At 40.1% G+C, this 18,865-nt stretch overlaps 1 protein-coding gene across 7 annotated transcripts in view; it reads right to left on the reverse strand.

The window, feature by feature from the left end:
• The window catches only part of CPVL (carboxypeptidase vitellogenic like), a 126,779-nt gene that overhangs the window by 94,960 nt on the left and 12,954 nt on the right, over window positions 1-18,865 (reverse strand). For all 7 annotated transcript variants that reach the window (XM_086398435.1, XM_086398433.1, XM_086398434.1 and 4 more), the window contains 2 exons: window positions 9,277-9,465; window positions 2,163-2,281 (listed from right to left, as the gene is read on the reverse strand). In XM_086398435.1, the coding sequence (XP_086254561.1) occupies window positions 2,163-2,281; window positions 9,277-9,442 (285 nt within the window). In that variant the 5' untranslated portion in view covers window positions 9,443-9,465. The remainder of the gene's footprint in view (window positions 1-2,162; window positions 2,282-9,276; window positions 9,466-18,865) is intronic.

Genomic DNA, 18,865 nt, shown 5'->3' on the forward strand with positions numbered 1-18,865 from the left:
TGTAGCCTCCAGAAGGACCGCAGCCCTGCCAACAACTTGACTTTAGGCCAGTGAGACCTGTATTGGACTTCTGATCTCTAGAACTGTGAAATAATAAATCTGTGTTGTTTTAGTGACTAAATTTGTACAATGGCAATTGAAAACTCATACAACTGCTATTCATGATAAATGCCTGCATTTGCATATTATATAGATAGATATGATATCACAAACCATACAGTATGGTTTCTGAAAGGCATAAAGTTTAAGAGACTTCTAAGAACACAAGGAAATTTCCCACCTGTCAAAAATAGGTCATCTTTCTAAGCTTAATTTATACCAACTCCTCAATATCATTGTGCTGGATATTTGGATATTTTCTTGACCACTTCTGAAAATCCAGGCTCCACTTGGCTCCATGACATGGTAGGCAGACCTCAATGGGCCAGACTCCCTTGCCCTCTGGTTTTCAGTTGGGTTCCCCCAAGAGGGGTTCCAGCAGGAGTCTAGAGGACAGTCAAGTGCCAGCCTTGCACGTGTACACCCATGAGTTCAGTTTAATTCAGTCTCTCAGTCATGTCCAAGTCTTTGTGACCCCATGGACTGCAGCACGCCAGGCTTCCCTTTCCATCACCAGCTCCTGGAACTTGCTCAAACTCATGTCCATCAAGTCAGTGATGCCATCCAACCATCTCATCCTCTGCCATCCCCTTCTCCTCCTGCCTTCAGTCTTTCCCAGCATCAGGGTCTTTTCCAGTGAGTCAGTTCTTCACATCAGGTGGCCAAAGTATTTGAGCTTCAGCTTCAGCATCAGTCCTTTCAGTGAATATTCAGGACTGATTTCCTTTACGATTGACTGATTTGATCTCCTTGCAGTCCAAGGGACTCTTAAGAGTCTTTTCCAACACCACAGTTCAAAAGCATCAATTCTTAGGGGCTCACCCATGAAAGTGAGCCCTTAAATTTTGTGCTTTAGGAACCTTACTTGCCTCACCCAAGAGTACAATGAGGAAGAAATAAGGGGTCCAGGAGAGGCCTCCCAGAGTGGTGACAGCCTGAAAACTACTATGAGCCCCAGCCACGAAGAACCTGGAATTCCTCACCATTTCTTACATGCCTTCTCCACACCCACCACACACCCACCTGATGAACAATCAGAGGCCATGGCTGAGAAAGCAGAAATGAAAAGTCAAGAAAACACAACCCCACAGTACCAAGAGAAGAAACTATGTTTAAGCAATTTACGCAGTCATTACATATACAGTGCTGTTATATGCATACAATTTGCAAATTTTATGCAAAAATAAACACTACCCTCCACAGGGATAACTTTTTCTTTGTTTTCTCTGGCTTCTGAAGCAAACTCAATTTGGAAAATAAAAATAGAAAATTACCCTGTGGTGGGATAAGATTTATGTATTCATCTCAGTACCTCTTACAATAACCCCCAATAGTATCCATAAGCCTAAAGGGATTTGTCCCTTTAGGGTGTGACCTAAAAGCGCAGTGTGACCCTGAGTTGAGCTAAATGCAGCTGGTAAAGTACAAGGATATATGTCTGTATGAATGTGAGGTGAAAAGACCCCTCCTTGGAAGCCATCCTGGGTCACCAGTCCTTCCCAGCCCTCCCCTAATGGCCCACAGAGTGAGTTCAGTTCTCTCTCCTTTGTGTCCCCACAAAGTTCTACACAGTAAGTGGGTACTGGATGCACAAAGGAGTCTAAGAACAATAATCAGTACAGTAAAATCCACAGACAGAGCAGTCAATACCTGACTAAATGTAGACAGGCTTAGACATGCATTACCTGTGAACTTCAGGAATCTCCCCACTCCTTGTCCTTCCTTGTTCCCCACCACCCATCCCTGCCCCCAAATATTTTTAGAATAAAGCAACAAAAAGATAGGAAGAAGATCGTGGCAGGAAGAGGATAGCAGCACTGATACTGTGAATAATGTTGCAAGGAATTTAAAAGTTGGACCTCCCCCAGTAACATTTGTTTCCTGCACATAAACAGGAAGACTACATGGAATCACTGGCACTTATTTTTAGGGAAAAAAAAAAATCTTAAAGATTAAAAAACACAAAAACACCCTTGGGTTGACTGTAGACCGACGTTTCCACCCGGAGCAAACAGTCAGCTCTTGAGCACCAGGGTCCTGTGCGGGCACTGCTATGGGCCTACCTTTGCCGGAAAGAACCAGAAGAAAATGTTGCTGTTGTAAGTCTTATTCACGGTGATGTAGCCAGAATAGCTCGTCAAATTCCATCCTGGGAAAGGAGGTACCAAACTCAACTGTCTCCCTAGTGGGGGAAAAAATGTATAAGGATTAGACAAAAAATAAATGCAGCACTGGCCATCTCCATCTTGGCCAGACTTCTCCCAGGGGCCAGGTCTGGAATCAGTGATCAGAAAGGCTACAGGGATTGCCATAAAGGTGTTTACTGCCCTGGCCAGGTCCACATATTCAACATTCACCTTTTAGCCAAGAAGAAAGTCAGCTATCCTCAACTCCACTCTAAAGTTAAATCAAGGTGTCACATTGGGCCACCTGGAAGCCAGGGCAGGATAAAGTCGCCTAATTCCAAACGGTGGGGGTGAGGGGTGCAAGGGAAATAACACAGTGAATGATCTCTCAGCCTGGGGCAGGCCTGAGTTCTCCATACTCTTCTGATGGTGAGAGCAAAGGGCCTGACACTTCCACTAAGGGAAATGAAGTGAGGCGTGTGGGGAGTGGGGATAACTAGGGACAGCCAGGGAGGGTGGGGAGAGGCAGGCAGTGGGACTGCGGGTGATCGTGAGGCTACCCAGAGGGAGCCAAACAGGGCAGGGGAGAGATGTGAAAGGCACAGGTCCCGGTTTTCTTATGGCAGCAAAAGGACAGGGAGGGAGAAAGAGGTAACACTCAGATAGCTGAGGCCGCCCAAGAGTAAACAAAACCAATAGAACTAATATTTCCAAGGCCGATATAGCAAGGGTTTTATATTATGTGGTATAATTATTACCTCCACTTTACAGATGAGAAAGCTAAAAGCATGGAGGGGTTAAGTAACTTGCCCAAGGTCACACGGCTAGTAAAAGAGGGCTAAACCCAGCACTCAGGCTGCAGAGATAGCTCCTGCCCCTACCCTGCTACAAGGCATCTCAGCTAGAGAGTCAGTCAGAAGGTGTAGGCAGCAGGGAGTGGAGGGGGAAGCAGTGAGTAAGAAAGGAGTGGAGAAGGGACAGTAAACAGGTAGGAAGCAGGGGGTGGTGGTGAAGTCTGGGTGAAGAGGAGACCTTTAGGGGGAACAAAGGAAGTGTCCCTGCTAAAAATGGATCATTCAAGAATAGCTACTTAAGTCTGGGACTTACTAAGTTGGAGACTGGTTAGTAGAGAGTAGATAAGGAAGCTCCATCCAATCATGTGCTACCAACTAGAGATGCCTCCAGTGGGTTGCCGGAGCCCATGGGCCCTGGAATGCCGATTGACAGCGTCTCTTCCCAACTTGGTATTCAGTGACATCACTGATAGCGTGTGGTAAGCCATGGTGTAAATGTGGATATTGATCTGTCCACCCTGGACTTCATGTGAGGATCAAATGAAAGCATGCATGTGACCCCTGAGCACAAAGATGCACATAAAATAAGGGCTCGGGCAAAGAAAGGGGTGATTCTCATAAGCCCGTGGGCCACCCCAAGAACAGTCTAGAAGACTTTGCCTTTTCTGGACTCAGTGCAGTTCCCCCAGGAAAGATTAATTCAACCTCTCGATTCATACAAGTTTGCAGACATGTTGGGCGTGGGGCATATGCTTAGTTGCCACTGAGTTTAGCGTTAGGTAGTGATTATAGGCGGAGAAGGCAATGGCACCCCACTCTAGTACTCTTGCCGGGAAAATTCCATGGACAGAGAAGCCTGGTGGGCTGCTGTTTATGGAGTCGCACAGAGTCGGACAAAGTCGGACATGACTGAGCGACTTCACTTTCACTTTCTCTACCTCTTCCCCATTTTCTTCCCCATGAGATACATCCCTCCCAATCAAAAAAAAAAAAAAGGCAAAGACAAAAGAAAGATATTACAGAAAAGGGAGATGTTAGGGGAAAATAATGTGTACCTGCCCATTCCCATTCCCCCACCATTCCCTCTTCCCGTCTTTGCTTCCACTCTCATTTAGCCCAAAGCAAAATCAACTCCAGGGCTGGGCAGTCTTTAAAACAATTCTTTTGGCCATTTTTTTGGAGATATAATTGACATACAACATGATACTGGTTTCAGATGTACAACATGATTGAATATTCATACACTATATGTTCTGTAAAGATCACCACAGTAAGTCTAGTTAACATCCATCACCCCCTACAGTTACAATTTTTATTCTTGTGATGAGGACTTTTAAGATTTACTCTCTTAGCAACTTTCAAATATGCAAGACAGTTTATTAACTCTTCTTACTATGACGTACATCCACAGCCCACATCCTATCTTTTGAAGTTGGAAGTTTGTACCTAAAACACTTTTGAAATATTTTTCACAAAACTATTAACCTTCTCAAAATCCAACAGAGACCCTTCCAAAAAAAAGAGAGTAGAGAACTGAAGACTGAGGGGTTGGGAATGAGTGAGAAGTGAATCCCAGAGGAGTAAATGGGCATTCAAGAAAGACAGAGAAAAATGAGAAAGGTCAGAGTAGAATGAGAAGAAGAGAAAACATAATAGAAAGGAGCAGGAGGGAATGGACTTCGGGAGATGGGTGACTGAATCAATTTATCTCTCTTGAGACCAGCACAACACGAGGTCCACTGGCCTGCTCTGAAGATGACTCACATGCTTACTCAGTCCTCTCTTTCTGACCCTTTCTGAGCATCTCAAAGTTCTATCTCTGTTGCCTTGAACTGACGGGGGTATATTTTATACCTTCCTTTCTAGATCAGAGGCTATTGGAAAGCAGGGAATTTGTGTTGCTTACCTTTGTACCCCCAGGGACACAGCATGCTGATTGAAACACTTAAGACATCCAATACATACTTGTTAATGAATAAATGTGAATTAACGAACTAAAACATGACACACTGGCAATGCACTCGGACTCGCTCATTTCTACAAAAACCTCCAAAGGCAGGCGGGCCTTATTAAGATCTTAGGAAATTCAGAAAAACTTTTCTCGGGCCCACAAAGAAGTGCTTCGCCTTGTTTTTAATTTTAAATTTCCTCTAACTATACCACTGCTGCTGCTAAGTTGCTTCAGTCGTGTTCGACTCTGTGCGACCTCATAGACGGCAGCCCACCAGGCTCCCCCATCCCTGGGATTCTCCAGGCAAGAACACTGCCACAGTAAAATGATTAAAAGTTCTTTCAAATAAATTGATTTTTTTTTTGGGGGGGCATTTTCAAATGTCCCATTCATCCTTTCAGAATCTGTTAATAGAATGTGGAAAATAAACTCCCAAGATGTAGGAGTTTCTTTCTTCCTGGAACCATGACTCATAATACAAATGTTTGAAACAGTTGAAAAAAGGAAAAAGGTTTTCTTTGAAGCAGCTTCACTTCCTACATCTTACTGCGGTGACTGGTGCTTGTGATAGTAACACTTGCAATCCAAAAAGATTGGACCACGACCAAAGAAGGGCTTGAACCAGCTAATCAGGCACTCCATATTTGCAAAGACTTGCAACATCATCTGGGTGGACAGGATACTACCAGGCCATAATTTTTAATAAATTAAGACCCAATAGCAAAATATTCTTTAAAGTTTATGAAAAGGCAGTGTTTGGAAATACACTAAAACTGCCCCCCATATTAATTTTATTCATTTTGTTTCAGAGAGTGACAGTTTATTCTAGCTGCAGAGAAAGCAAACACACAGTTACAACTAACTACATAAAACTAAGCTAGTTAACTTGGAATTTAAAAGAAATTAAAAATTTCTGTGTCTTTTTGTGAACTAGTGTTTATCTCAGAAATGTTTTGTTGCGATACTAAGATTCACATCCCTAAGATTTCAACAGACTTGATGCACAAAAGGGATTCAGGGGAGTGAGCTGACCATCTGTCCAGAGCTTCCTGAACTTTCAGTAAAGCAAATGAATAAAATTATATTTAATTATGCTGTCAGGGCTACATCTGAATACCCAGATGTACCAGATTTTGGATCAGCCATTTAAAATTCCATTCAAAGATTTTTGACTGTGTAACAGAACTTTAGAAAGTGATATTACACCGGATTTAATATTTTAAATGTTGTCACTTATCAGATGGTGATCTAACAGGATTGACACAAAAGGATAGAAGATAAAACTATTTCCCTTGAAATCTTTCTTTAGTACCGTTAACGTCCATAAGAGGGAAATGCTCATAGGCAAGAAATCCAGGAATGGGTGGGATGTGGATCTCGGGCAGATTTCTCTACATTCTCTGTACTTGGTTCTACCTGATGTACAATTCAAAGACACTTTCCCTTAATGCTGTTTAAGCTGTCTCCCTCTCTCAGGATGTGCAGGCTCTTTCTTACTTGTCCAAATCTTACCCTATATTTTCAAGTCTGGCCACATAGCACAGTGGTTCCTACCTTGTGTTGTGGGTCAGCAGTGTGTGTGTGTGTGTGTGTGTGTGTGTACGCGCAGGTGTGCGTGCACACGTGTGCACGTGCTCAGTTGTGTCTGACTTTTTGCGACTCCATGGGCTATAGCCTGCCAGGCTCCTCTGCCCACAGAATTTTCCAGGCAAGAATACTGAAGTAGATTGCCATTTCCTATTCCAGGGAATCTTCCTGACCCAGGAATCATGAGTCAGCAGAGATAGGTTTTAACGTCAGATCTGCCACTTACTAGCTTTACATAGCCCTGGGCAAGATACTTAATTTCTCTAGGCCTCAGTTTTCTCATCTATAAAATGGGAACAATAACTATTCATTCTTCATTAGGGTTGCTCTAAGGATTAAAAGAGATAATGTGTGTAAAGCATAATTTCTGGAACATAGTTAGGTCTCAAATCCAAATTCTACAAATATTTATTGAGTGCCTATTACATACAGGCACTGTGATAGGAACAGGGGATATAATTACTACTAAATGTTAGCTATTTATTTCTTACTACCACTGTTACTACTACTACTATTTTATACCTGGATTATGCCAGCCAACAGGGATAGCTTCCTTCTAAAAATTTACAGCATATCTACCTCAAATGTAATCCTTTAGCACTTTAGAGTACATTGCCTGATTCCTTCTTTCATGTGTGTGCATCTGGTTACTCCAGAAGAGGACAAGTTTTTTAAACAAAGGAAAATGAATTATAGTAGGCAAATTACAGAGCAGAAGGCAGAAAATTTGGATCTTGATCCCATCTCTGCTACTATTACCTGTGTCCTCTTGGGCAAGTCATGTAAAATATTTGAGTCTCAAGCTCCTCATCTACAGATTCTAGGGTTTGGTGATGAGTATTTAACTCTGCTATGTGAATGAACATCTCAGTCATCAGTACGCACTTATTAAAGAAGCTAAAAGCAATGCATATGACTCAATTGGGTGGATTTAGAGTAATGATAATTTGCCTCTTCATTTACGTCAAGTGACATCAGCCTATACCACTGGGCTGCCATATTTTCATGACTTTTCTACATCAAGCAAAATTGAGTCTTTTGAAAAAAGACTGCATTGCCTCATTATATTATCATTGACTATATTATCAAAGTTTTTCATTTTTTCTTACAAAAAAATATGATGAAACACAGAATCAATGCATATTTCAGGCAAAGATATATGAACAGAACTCAAATGCACCCATAAGAAGGGAAAATGTTTTGGCTTTAAATTAAAAAAAAAAAATGACAGTCTATTGACTATGAGATCTCTTCAAATGAAGAAAAGTTGCTTTATTTTAAACTTCCATACATAGTATATGCATTTATTTTTTATCTTTAAAATGATCATTTCCCTAAAATTTCTAGTTTCAGTTCCACATGTCCACGAAATCTACCAGCATATCAGCTTCATAAGCATTAAGTCTGCCTTCCTACCTGTGACTAGGGATAAAATCCAAAGCAAACACTAAGACCTCCATCTATGGATGCTCATCTCCAAGATACGCTCCACCAAGAGATGTCCCATCCCATCACCTTTCCCCTCTCTACTGGATCACTTTTGTCATTATCTCCTACCTTCTTAATGACCCCGCCTGACTCCGTAACTCTCCTCAGCCACCACCCCATTTCTCTGCTTCCTTTCACACACAGCTCTTCAGGATAGCTGTCTATATACTATTTTATAGTTTAAGAGCATCGTGAGGTCCAGAAAGATTATATCATTTATCTTATACAGTGATTTCCCTAAGCATGAAGAAGCATTAAGAGTACAGGCAGGTCATAAATTTTAGACTCTGATGACACCAAATGACACCTTTTTGTACTAGTATTAGGACAATCTCTAAATAAAAGCCACCAGGGAATACAGGTATTTAGAGAGCAACTTACAGGTTACAAAGAGTTTTCATGTACATTTTTTGATCTGATATTTTTAACATCTCTGTGACTTGGGTGAATTGTTTTATCTCCATCTAATCAATGAGGAAAATGAGTCCTAAGACTCAGATAACTTCTCAGGCAAAGGGGCCAAGCACAATGGCTGTGAGCTTAGACTCTGGAATGAAGCTGTCTGGATGTAACCCTTGCATCTACCAGCTGGTGTCTGCATGACTGGCAAGTAACTTTATTTCTTTCTGCTTTAGTTATCTTCTGTGTAAAGAGGCTTAAATAGGTTGTTGAGATGCTTAAATGCTTTTATATCCAATGCTTGGAAGCAATAACTGACACAGAGTAAGTTCTAAGGTTATTATTAGCCCTATTAAATGACCAGGCTTCCCTGGTGGCTCAGAGGTTAAAGCATCTGCCCGCAATGCGGGAGACCTGGGTTTGATCCCTGGGTTGGGAAGATCCCCTGGAGAAGGAAATGGCAACCCATTCCAGTATTCTTGCCTGGAGAATCCCATGAACGGAGGAGCCCGGTAGGCTACAGTCCACCGGGTCGCAAAGAGTCGGACATGACTGAGCGACTTCACTTTCACTTTCATTAAATGACCAGTTGTAGACAGGCACTATACTAGTTTTATAAATAGATATGTGGAGACTCAACTACTAGTTAATCTGACCCTGATGAACTTTCTTTTTAGCTCAAAACTCTGATACTATATGATATCAAATTGTTAATATATGAAATAAAACAATTGAGTAAAATATAATATTGTCTTTTGGATCCTGTGAGACATCTGCTAAAGCAACAACTGTTGAAAGTATACAGTTTCAGTGGTTTCAGATTTAAGCTTACCTTCTTCAAGTTTCCCAGTTTCAATATAAGGAGTCAGAAATAACCGCTGTCCTGGGTCTCCTTTACGTGGACTGGAAACATGGCCTTTTCTGTACAAGGAGCGAAACAGCCCATCAGCACCAGGGCTGAGCACCAACAAGACCAGCAAAAAAAGTGCCTTCCACATGGCACCAACCGTTCCCTCTGGGCCTAGAATGAAAACAATAACTTTCCACAAATGAATCCAAAGAGTAAATATTTACCAAACCCCTTTATATGCAAAACACTCATTTAGTCACTCAAAAAATACATATAAAGCTCTTTGCTAAGTACCTTGCTGCTGCTGCTGCTAAGTTGATTCAGTCGTGTCCGACTCTGTGCGACCCCATAGACGGCAGCCCACCACGCTCCCCTGTCCCTGGGATTCTCCAGGCAAGAACACTGGAGTGGGTTGTCATTTCCTTCTCCAATGCATGAAAGCGAAAAGTGAAAGTGAAGTTGCTCAGTTGTGTCCAACTCTTAGCAACCCCATGGACTGAAGCCTACCAGGCTCCTCTGTCTATGGGATTTCCCAGGCAAGAGTACTGGAGTGGGGTGCCATTGCCTTCTCTGGCTAGTACCTTAGATAAAGCCTAAATCAGGTCAACCCAGTCCTTGCTCATCCTGAAATTAACAGTCTAATGGAATGCTATTTAAGTGATTGGCAATATAACTAGAGCAACAACTTCTATTTCTAAAACTGTGGTATGGAAAATAAATTCTATGAAGGATTACAGGAAGCATGAAAACAAAAGGGACTTCAAACAAATCACAAAGTGAGTGGGAGGGACAGTCATCCACTCCAGGCAGAGGACTCAGAACATATTTCAGGACAGGAGAACCTAGGAAGGAAGGCCTTACCAAGGTAGAAGGTGAGTAAAAGGTGGGTGGAACTCAGTTAGGCAGGAGAAATGGGGTGGAAGTGCAAAGCTTGAGAAAAGGTGAGACCTGACTTGTCCATGGGTGTTTTGCAGGGAAATTTAAAATAATTAGAATAGATTTCTGGCCACCTTTTTATCTCTTACAAATCACTAAACTTTGCATTCAAAAACAAAAAAGAAAGAAAGAAGAGACAGAAGATCCTACAACCATTTACAGGCCCTTACCCCTATAGCAAGATGACCAGTGAACTCAAAAGTTAGACCTCACACTTTATTAATACAAAGCTTTTCAAGGATCTTCTAACCTGATGTTTGCTTGATAATAATAACATAAAAATGTGTGGTGAATTCCATAAACTTGAAAACATGTAAATTGTTTTTACAATGGGTATTTCCAATGTATTTTTAGCTGATCTGAACTTCCTGATAACTCAACCAGGAAAAGAAGGGTTATCATCATTAATCTTAGACACGGAAAATTTGACTCAAAGGAGTACCTTATCTACAGACATCAAAGCAGAGAAATCAGAACTAGTATGCAGTCAGGGCTGGGCTGAGGATAAGGTGAGTCTGATGTAGATGTAAAGTGGGACCTTATATTGTTTTTTAATTTTGAAATTTTGTCCATCAAGAATTTCTTTGTTAATTTTGATTTTTTCAAGTATTGCATTAAATATTATTTATCTTGATTACTGAGTCTTTTGGCAGTCTTAGATTTTACATCCAAGGCAGGTGCCTCAATTGCTTCTGTTAATCCTGACTCTATTAAGTAATATGATTCTTGCACCAGTGCTATTAAATGACTCTGTACTACTGCTAGTCAAATACTCTGCTCCCTCAAATTCTGGATGCAAGAGAAATATACAATATAGGCAAATACAATGCTTGCCCTGATTGTTCAGTGCCTTAATATACCAAGTCATTGATATACCTTAAAAACATACAAGGTGTTGTAATCTATTAACCACATGCTAATCACAATCCAATTTAGCATAATAGGAAAATATTGGTTTTAGCAGGTTTAGAAAGGTTTTCAGCCACATTTCTCCAATAAGATAAAAGTTTATAATTATAATTTGATTGAATACATAACCTTTGTCAAGTCTTTCATGGTTAACTTAATAGAATTCCCCAGACTTAATGTAAACAAGCCCAACCAAATAGACCATGTACTTAAGAGTGGTTTTGTCTATTTACTATAATAAAGAACAAAATGACTTTAGAAACTGAAATTAGGTTCCCAAGAAGCCCAAGTATTATGACCACTATGGCACTGATAAAAGATTTTTTTTGAATTATAAGAACTTGTTATGCTAATGTTTTAATAAAAGCTACTTTCAAGGAATGCTTGAAGTCAACAATCTTACTCTCTAACTGGTTCATGGGGAAAAAATAAATCTGTGGTATTAAAAACATATTGGAAGGAGCTCTTCCATTAAGAGGCTTTTTCCTGCAGGCAGAAACAAGGAACTAATCATACCATCTAATTTCTCAATCATTCTGCTGTAAACATCCAGCTCCCTTTAATGGAAATCATTAATATTTAAATAACCAGGGTAGTTACAACTTCTTTTGTCAGCAAATGTTGACTCAAAGATGTTAAAGAAAGAAAGGTGAAATTGGTCTTGTTTTAACTGACAAAAATCTAACACACAAAAGAAAGAGTTGGGTCAACTTAGGAGCCCTCATTAACATTTAATCAAACAACTATTAGAGTCATGGTTTCCCATGTAGGTGAATTAAAAAAACAACATACTTCATTTCACTGTTTCATTTAATGGTCAGAGTTCCTGGACTGTGCTTAGCTGTCATCTCTCCTGATGAAAATGAAAGCCATATCATGAATGGAGTATTTTTTTTCTTCACATCTTTCACTAATGTATTTTGCCTATCCTAAATTAGCCAAAATCTTTTCATTTATTGAACATGTATTGAGTCCTTTCTAAACTAATAAACTCTGTATTGGAAGTTATTGCCTGCAGAGAGTGAAAAAATTATTAACCCTACACTCTATTATGTATCTACTTGAAGTGATATGAAAACATTGGTGCTATTTCCAGTTCAAATACATCTTACTGAAGGATACAGGCAAACCGCTCCTCTTAATAAATGTTCAGAAACAGAATAAAATATATGCAAGTACAAAACAATATTGGCAGAATCAAATATGCTAAAGGTCAAAATCTGTGATTCACTATAACGGTCTAATTGCGTGTATGTGCTAAGTCACTTCAGTCGTGTTCGACTCTATGTGACCCTATGAACTATAGCCTGCCAGGCTCCTCTGTCCACGGGGATTCTCTAGGCAAGAATACTGACATGGGTTGCCATGCCCTCCTCCAGAGGATCTTTTCGACCCAGGGATTGAACCCACATCTCTTATGTTTCCTGCACTGGCAGGCAAGTTCTTTACCACTAGCGCCACCTGTGAAGCCCAAAACCTTCTTACTAAAAACCTTAAATATTACAACTGGAAATCATGTGTATAAGATACAATTTTTTTATATCAACAAAGGTATTTATCACAGTATTATTTAGAATAATAAACTGTCAATAATGTAAACAATTTAAGATAAGTTACTGTACATCAAAAAATGGAATCATATAGAGCAATTAAAATGACTCTACTGAGAATGTTTTATAAAATATACTAAAATATTAGGTAAAAAAAAGCAAGATATTAAATTGGGTGTATAGTCTATTGTCCTTATTTAATACTCATCAATAATTTCTAAATTTTCTATAATAATTAATCTTATAATTAGAAGAAAGTCATTTTTGATTTTGCTCTTTTATCAGTGAAGCAACTGGTAGGCATGGCTTGTTCCTTATTCCTTATTACTACCTGGTTATGACCTCTTGCGTTTCCTAGGAGTAAGAGTTCTGTTTGTCCTTTTAGAATAGGTTCTGCTCTTGCTAACATTCTGTGAAGATGTGTCCTGATCTCATACTGTCATAGAACCTCAGAGACTCAAAGTTTCTCTTTGTTGAATTAAAAGGCTCTGCATTAACATGAGATGCTGTTCTAATAATAATTACTCTGATTGCACTTATATCCAGTTCTGCCTGGAGTAGAGTCCACAACAAATGTGAATATAATTGGTTCTAAGCAAATAGCTGTTGAACTGATGGGTCTAAATAATGAATCATAATATGTTAGACATACAGGAGTAGTATATGTTCATAGGTCCAATCCCTTCATCTCACAGTCTAGACAACTGGAACTAGAGAATAAAATATGTTATAAGCTGTTGAGCAGCAAAACCAAGACTCAAAGCCAGGATTCATTTATGGCCCTAAATCTAACCAGCTTTCCACTCGCCCATCTGTGTTTGTAATTATATATATTCAAATATTTTGACTCTTATTGTCTCAATAGATAGTAATGGTCTGCTACAGTCTAAATTCCTTTCATTAAATCTTTAAAGCATGTAGTACAAATAAACAAATGAATAAACAGATACATGAACAAGTAAGTCTTTCCAGAGAAATTTGGGTTTTAGAAACGACTTGTACAAATCCAGGTTCTAACATGACTCATTCACTGAACCTTGGGTAGGACAATGATTTTTCTGGGTCCCAGTCAATGTTAAAACCAATGGTTAGATCTCCAGGAACTGTGAGAGTCAGCTGTTCAATGCAGCTATTGTTCAAAATTAAAGTATAAAAGCTTTACCATTAAATATGTTATATTAAAACATAAGTGATAAATACTCAAAACTCATCACTACTTAACTATTTTACCACGTTTACTATGTTTTCTATCATCTATGCTCTGGAGCTATATTTTTCATATTTATCTAGTTGAAAGATTATATAATGGTTTGCTACTGTGCATTTCTTTCCACCTTGGTGTTGAGTAACACCTCGTAGCTTGAAATCAGCCATGAAGGGAGTATTTATACTATAGAAACCAGTAAACAGCACAAATCAAGGCTTCCCTGGCCACCCTATCCCAGAGAACTCTGATATTCAACATTTATTACCTGCTCATGTGAGTCTCATGTTTCTTACTTGAAAACTGAGCTGGAAACTACTTTCTATCAACTCACATCCCAGTTCCAATGGAAATGATCAGAAGAGACAAAAAGGGAAAATCCTGCCAAGCTGTCATCTGTGTTTAGAAGCAACCAGTTAATACGCTCAGATAGGCAAGGCTTTGAGAAAAGAAATCCGAGAAAGCCACCGGAAAGTGTGTGTTCTACCAGTGAAAAGAAGAATTAGAAACAAAAACTCCAGAATGAGGACAAAGAGCAAACATGTTAAGTAGCCCTATGTCTTCTTCTCTCCTTCCCATTTCTGCATTTTACATTATAGGTTATTCCAAAGGATAAAATTCGTTCATGTAATAAATGTCATAGCTGCAATTAAAATATTTATTTGGAGTCCTCTCACATATTTAATTGGAGAAGGCAATGGCACCCCACTTCAGTATTCTTGCCTGGAAAATCCCATGGATGGAGGAGCCTGGTGGGCTGCAGTCCATGGGGTCGCTAAGAGTCAGATACGACTGAGCAACTTCACTCTCACTCTTCACTTTCATGCATTGGAGAAAGAAATGGCAACCCACTCCAGTGTTCTTGCCTGGACAACCCCAGGGACGGGGGAGCCTGGTGGGCTTCCATCTATGGGGTCGCACAGAGTTGGACACGACTAAAGCGACTTAGCAGCAGCAGCACATATTTAACTGCCTTGAGTACCCCCCAAACAAGAAAAACATTACCCCAGACAAACAAACAAAAAACAGGACAACTAGTAACAGACGTTTCCAGGAAATGTGCAATTAAAGAAAGGTACATAAAAATGGTCCCCCTATTAAAAAGGATTCAGTCACCTCTCAAGATTATTCAGGCATATCCAAAGCATTTGAATCTTGAAGGGCTATTATGTAACCCTGAATTAAATACCAACCCAAATCCCAAATCTAGCTATTTTTTGCTAAGGATTTCCATGAAAACAAATGGTAAAAGAAAACCTTTATTTCAAAGGATACAGTATTCGTTTTCCTTGAAGCATCATTTCAATTTCTAAAATTGATATTTGAAGCACTGTTTCCCCAGACAGGACATAGTACCTGACATACAGGGTGACGGGCAAGCTTTTGCTGAAGGGGCCCTGAGACTTACGTGCCTATCTCCTTTCCACAGGCTCCCCGTCTGGCATCAGACAGTGGTGTCTAATCTTGCTAGTTGAATTAGTCATCCCTCTCTCTGCCACCATATCCTTGGGCTCACAGGAAAGGGAGACAAACTCAAGTTATGTGGCAGGTAGTGAACGAAAAGAATTAGGAAGAGGAGGAAATAAAACTATCTGACACTGTAGTAGGGAGCTTTACTTTGAAATCTCATGCTAACCAGAAGGAAAATTTGAATGGAGGTAGGCAGTGAAAGTAGCCAGTGTCCCAAAAGGTTAATAATAGTTTGGAAACAGGAAGGCCCCGCCATGATCCAAGGCATCTTCATGATAATGATATCAGTAAAAGTCCCCAGTCATTAAATGCACTCCATGTATCAGAACTGTGATAACTACTTTATATTTTTATTTCTAATCTTTATCAGATAAGTACTATTATCCCATTTTACAGATGAGAAATTGATCCTCAGAGAACTTAAGTTACTTGCCCAGATTCACACAGGTAGCAAGTAGTACAGCAAAGAATTGAGGCCAGTACCGATCACTTTTCAAAGACCATTCAATAATTCCAATATTACTAAAGTTGTGTTAATTTCTTAGTTGTGTCTGACTCTGTGACCCCATGGACTATAGCCCGTCAGACTCCTCTGTCCATGGAATCTCCAGGCAAGAATACTGGAGTGGGTTGCCATTGCCTCCTCCAGAGGATCTTCCTGACCCAGGGATCAAACCTGGGTCTCCTGCATTGCAGGCAGATTCTTTACTGTCTGAGCCACAAGGGAAGCCCATAATACTATTAACAGCATCTCCAAAATGAGCGATGTGCACCAGGATCTTATCTCCCTATTCAGGTGAGTTTGGAAATAACGTAAGAAAATAAATGTAAGAAAATAAAATTTTTGCCAGAAGGTAAATGAGGACGAGGGAACATTCTTCCCAAAGGTTTCAGAGGGAACAGGCCCCACCAACACAATGATTTTGGACTTCTAGGCTGCAGAAGTCTAAAACAAATCTGTGATGAGTTAAACCACCCAATTTGTGGTACTTTGCTATAGCACTGCTATAAAACTAATACATGGATAGTTGGGACGACTGTGGAAGAAGCCAAGGTGGGATGAAGGAACAAACAGTAGAACTTGAACAGTTCTACTTTAAGTTAGTATTAAGCATCTGGGTGAAAATTCTGAGAGGTCAACAATAAAATGGGAAAGGGCAGATAAATGGATTTTACATTTAAGATATGTCTGGCATTCTGGCAAGCCAGGATTTCCTACAGAATCCTCTATAGAATACTGATTCAGCAAGATATTATTGGGTTTTACAAGGATAAAACTTTAGGACAATCTGGGCCAAACAAATTAAAATGGGTTTCCTGGTTATATAATGAACGTTTCAGGGCCTCTCACTTGCTCATGGACAGCATGTGTTTTATTCACTTCATTTATATCTGTGTCACTCTTCTTAGAAAGGCCTTAGGTCTCAAGGTTTATATAAGACATACTCAGATGAGGAAACTTAATCTTAGGTTGACTAGTTTCTCAAGCACAAGGTTAATTTTTTCAAGCCCTCAACTCAACCATTAAACAGTAAAAGCTCAAATTTGAAGCCAGATCTAGATGAGTCCAAAGTCCATATACTTTTCATATTGTTGTTGTTCAGTTGCTATGTCATGTCCAACTCTTTGCAATCCCATGGACTGCAGCATGCCAGGCTTCCCTGTCCTTCACTATCTCCCAAAGTTTGCTGAAATTCATGTCCATTGATTTGGTGATGCCATTCAACCATCTCATCCTCTATCACTCCCTTCTCCTCCTGCCCTCAATCTTTCCCAGCATCAGGATCTTTTCCAATGAGTCATCTCTTCACATCAGATGGCCAAAGTATTGGAGCTTCAGCTTCAGCATCACTCCTTCCAATGAATATTCAGGGTTGATTTCATATATATAATTATGTAAATGACATAATACAACAAAATCTGCCTCCATGCAACTTTTGACAAAAAAGAAGAACTCTGGGTTAACTGGATTATCTTGGCATGCCATTGGCAAGATTCATAGGTGCTGAAATTGTGAGTGACTTAAGGGCAAGTTTATTTGCAAAAACATGAAACTCATGCTCAGAAATTGCTTCAAAATTAATTTCTAACTTCCTCCCACTTGGAAAATAATTTTAGGGGGATGGCTGAAGCCCTTAATCCTTTAAGACTCATGGCAAAATAAATGTTTTCCGCTTAGAAATTCTTTTTGCTGAAGTAAATGTATTCCTATTTTTTTAGAATGAACCTCCTTTTTGCTATCTATTATGACTAAATTTTTCATTAAAAAATCAGGATACACCATGTGGCAAATACAAGGATAAAACTAGGTATAATGGATAAGAGTATTTTGTGTGAGGATGGCCCTGGGAAATCTTTCAATGTCATCACCTTAAGCCATCAGTTGTCACTAAGGTGACAAGAAACTAACTCCTCCTTCATTCCAAAAGAGACAATGTTGTCATTGGGAGCAATCCCCATGCAAGCACTTAGATCATTTCAGTGCTTCCCTCATCTCTTCTGCACACTTTATCTCATTGGATCCTCACCATAACTCTTGAAAGGAGTTAATGCAGCTCTTTAACAGAGACTCAGGTGGATGGAGCAAATTCCCAAGGAGTGACACTCTAGTCAGTAGCAGAGCTGGGACAGACCCCCAAGTTCACTGGACTGGTCATTCATTTGATAAACAAATATATGTTAGCTCCTATGGAGTTTAGCTCTACTATATGCAAGACTCCAATGCAGGCACAGAAAACAAAAGAGACAAAGTGTCTGCCTTCATGAAGCTTCCCACATAAAGGAGACAAGAAAGAGGAAAGCTATTAAGAATATCAAAGCAGGGTAAAGGGTTAGAGAGGGATGGTGGGGGAGTGGTATTTTTAGGTTGGGTGATTGGGGAGGTCCCTCTGAGGAGGTGACATATGAGAGATCTGAAGTGACTATCTAGAGAGAAGAGAGTTTCAGGCTGGAGAATGCTGCTGTTGCTAAGTTGCTTCAGTCGTGTCCAACTCTGTGCAACCCCATAGACAGCAGCCCACCAGGCTCCTCCATCCCTGGGATTCTCCAGGCAAGAGTACTGGAGTGGGTTGCCATTTCCTTCTACAATGCATTCACTCATGCTAAGTCACTTCAGTCATGTCTGACTCTGTGCGACCCTATGGACAGAAGCCCACCAGGATCCTCTGTCCACAGGATTCTCTAGTCAAGAATACTGAAGTGGGTTGCCATTTCCTTATCCAAGGCTGGAGAACAGTGATTGCAAAGACCCCTTAACTAGAGAAATCAGGATGGAAGCCAGGATGGCAGCAGTGTGAGAGTGATGGGGAGGGTGGTACAAATGGGATCAGGTATCAGATCATGCAGGGTGTTGAAGGTCAACATGTATTTGGGGGGCTCACTTCTTCCCAGCTCTGATGTTTCCATCATTGGTAAGGCTGGCCTCTGCCACCCTCTTGTTCATTCTGAGGGTAGGATGAGAGGTAGAAAGATTTATCAGATAGATAAATGTGGATAAATCAGG

The sequence above is a fragment of the Bos grunniens genome, chromosome 4 (assembly GCF_055505025.1).
Source record: "Bos grunniens cultivar Pamir isolate PY7600 chromosome 4, Bosgru_T2T1.0, whole genome shotgun sequence".
Lineage (NCBI taxonomy): Eukaryota > Metazoa > Chordata > Mammalia > Artiodactyla > Bovidae > Bos > Bos grunniens.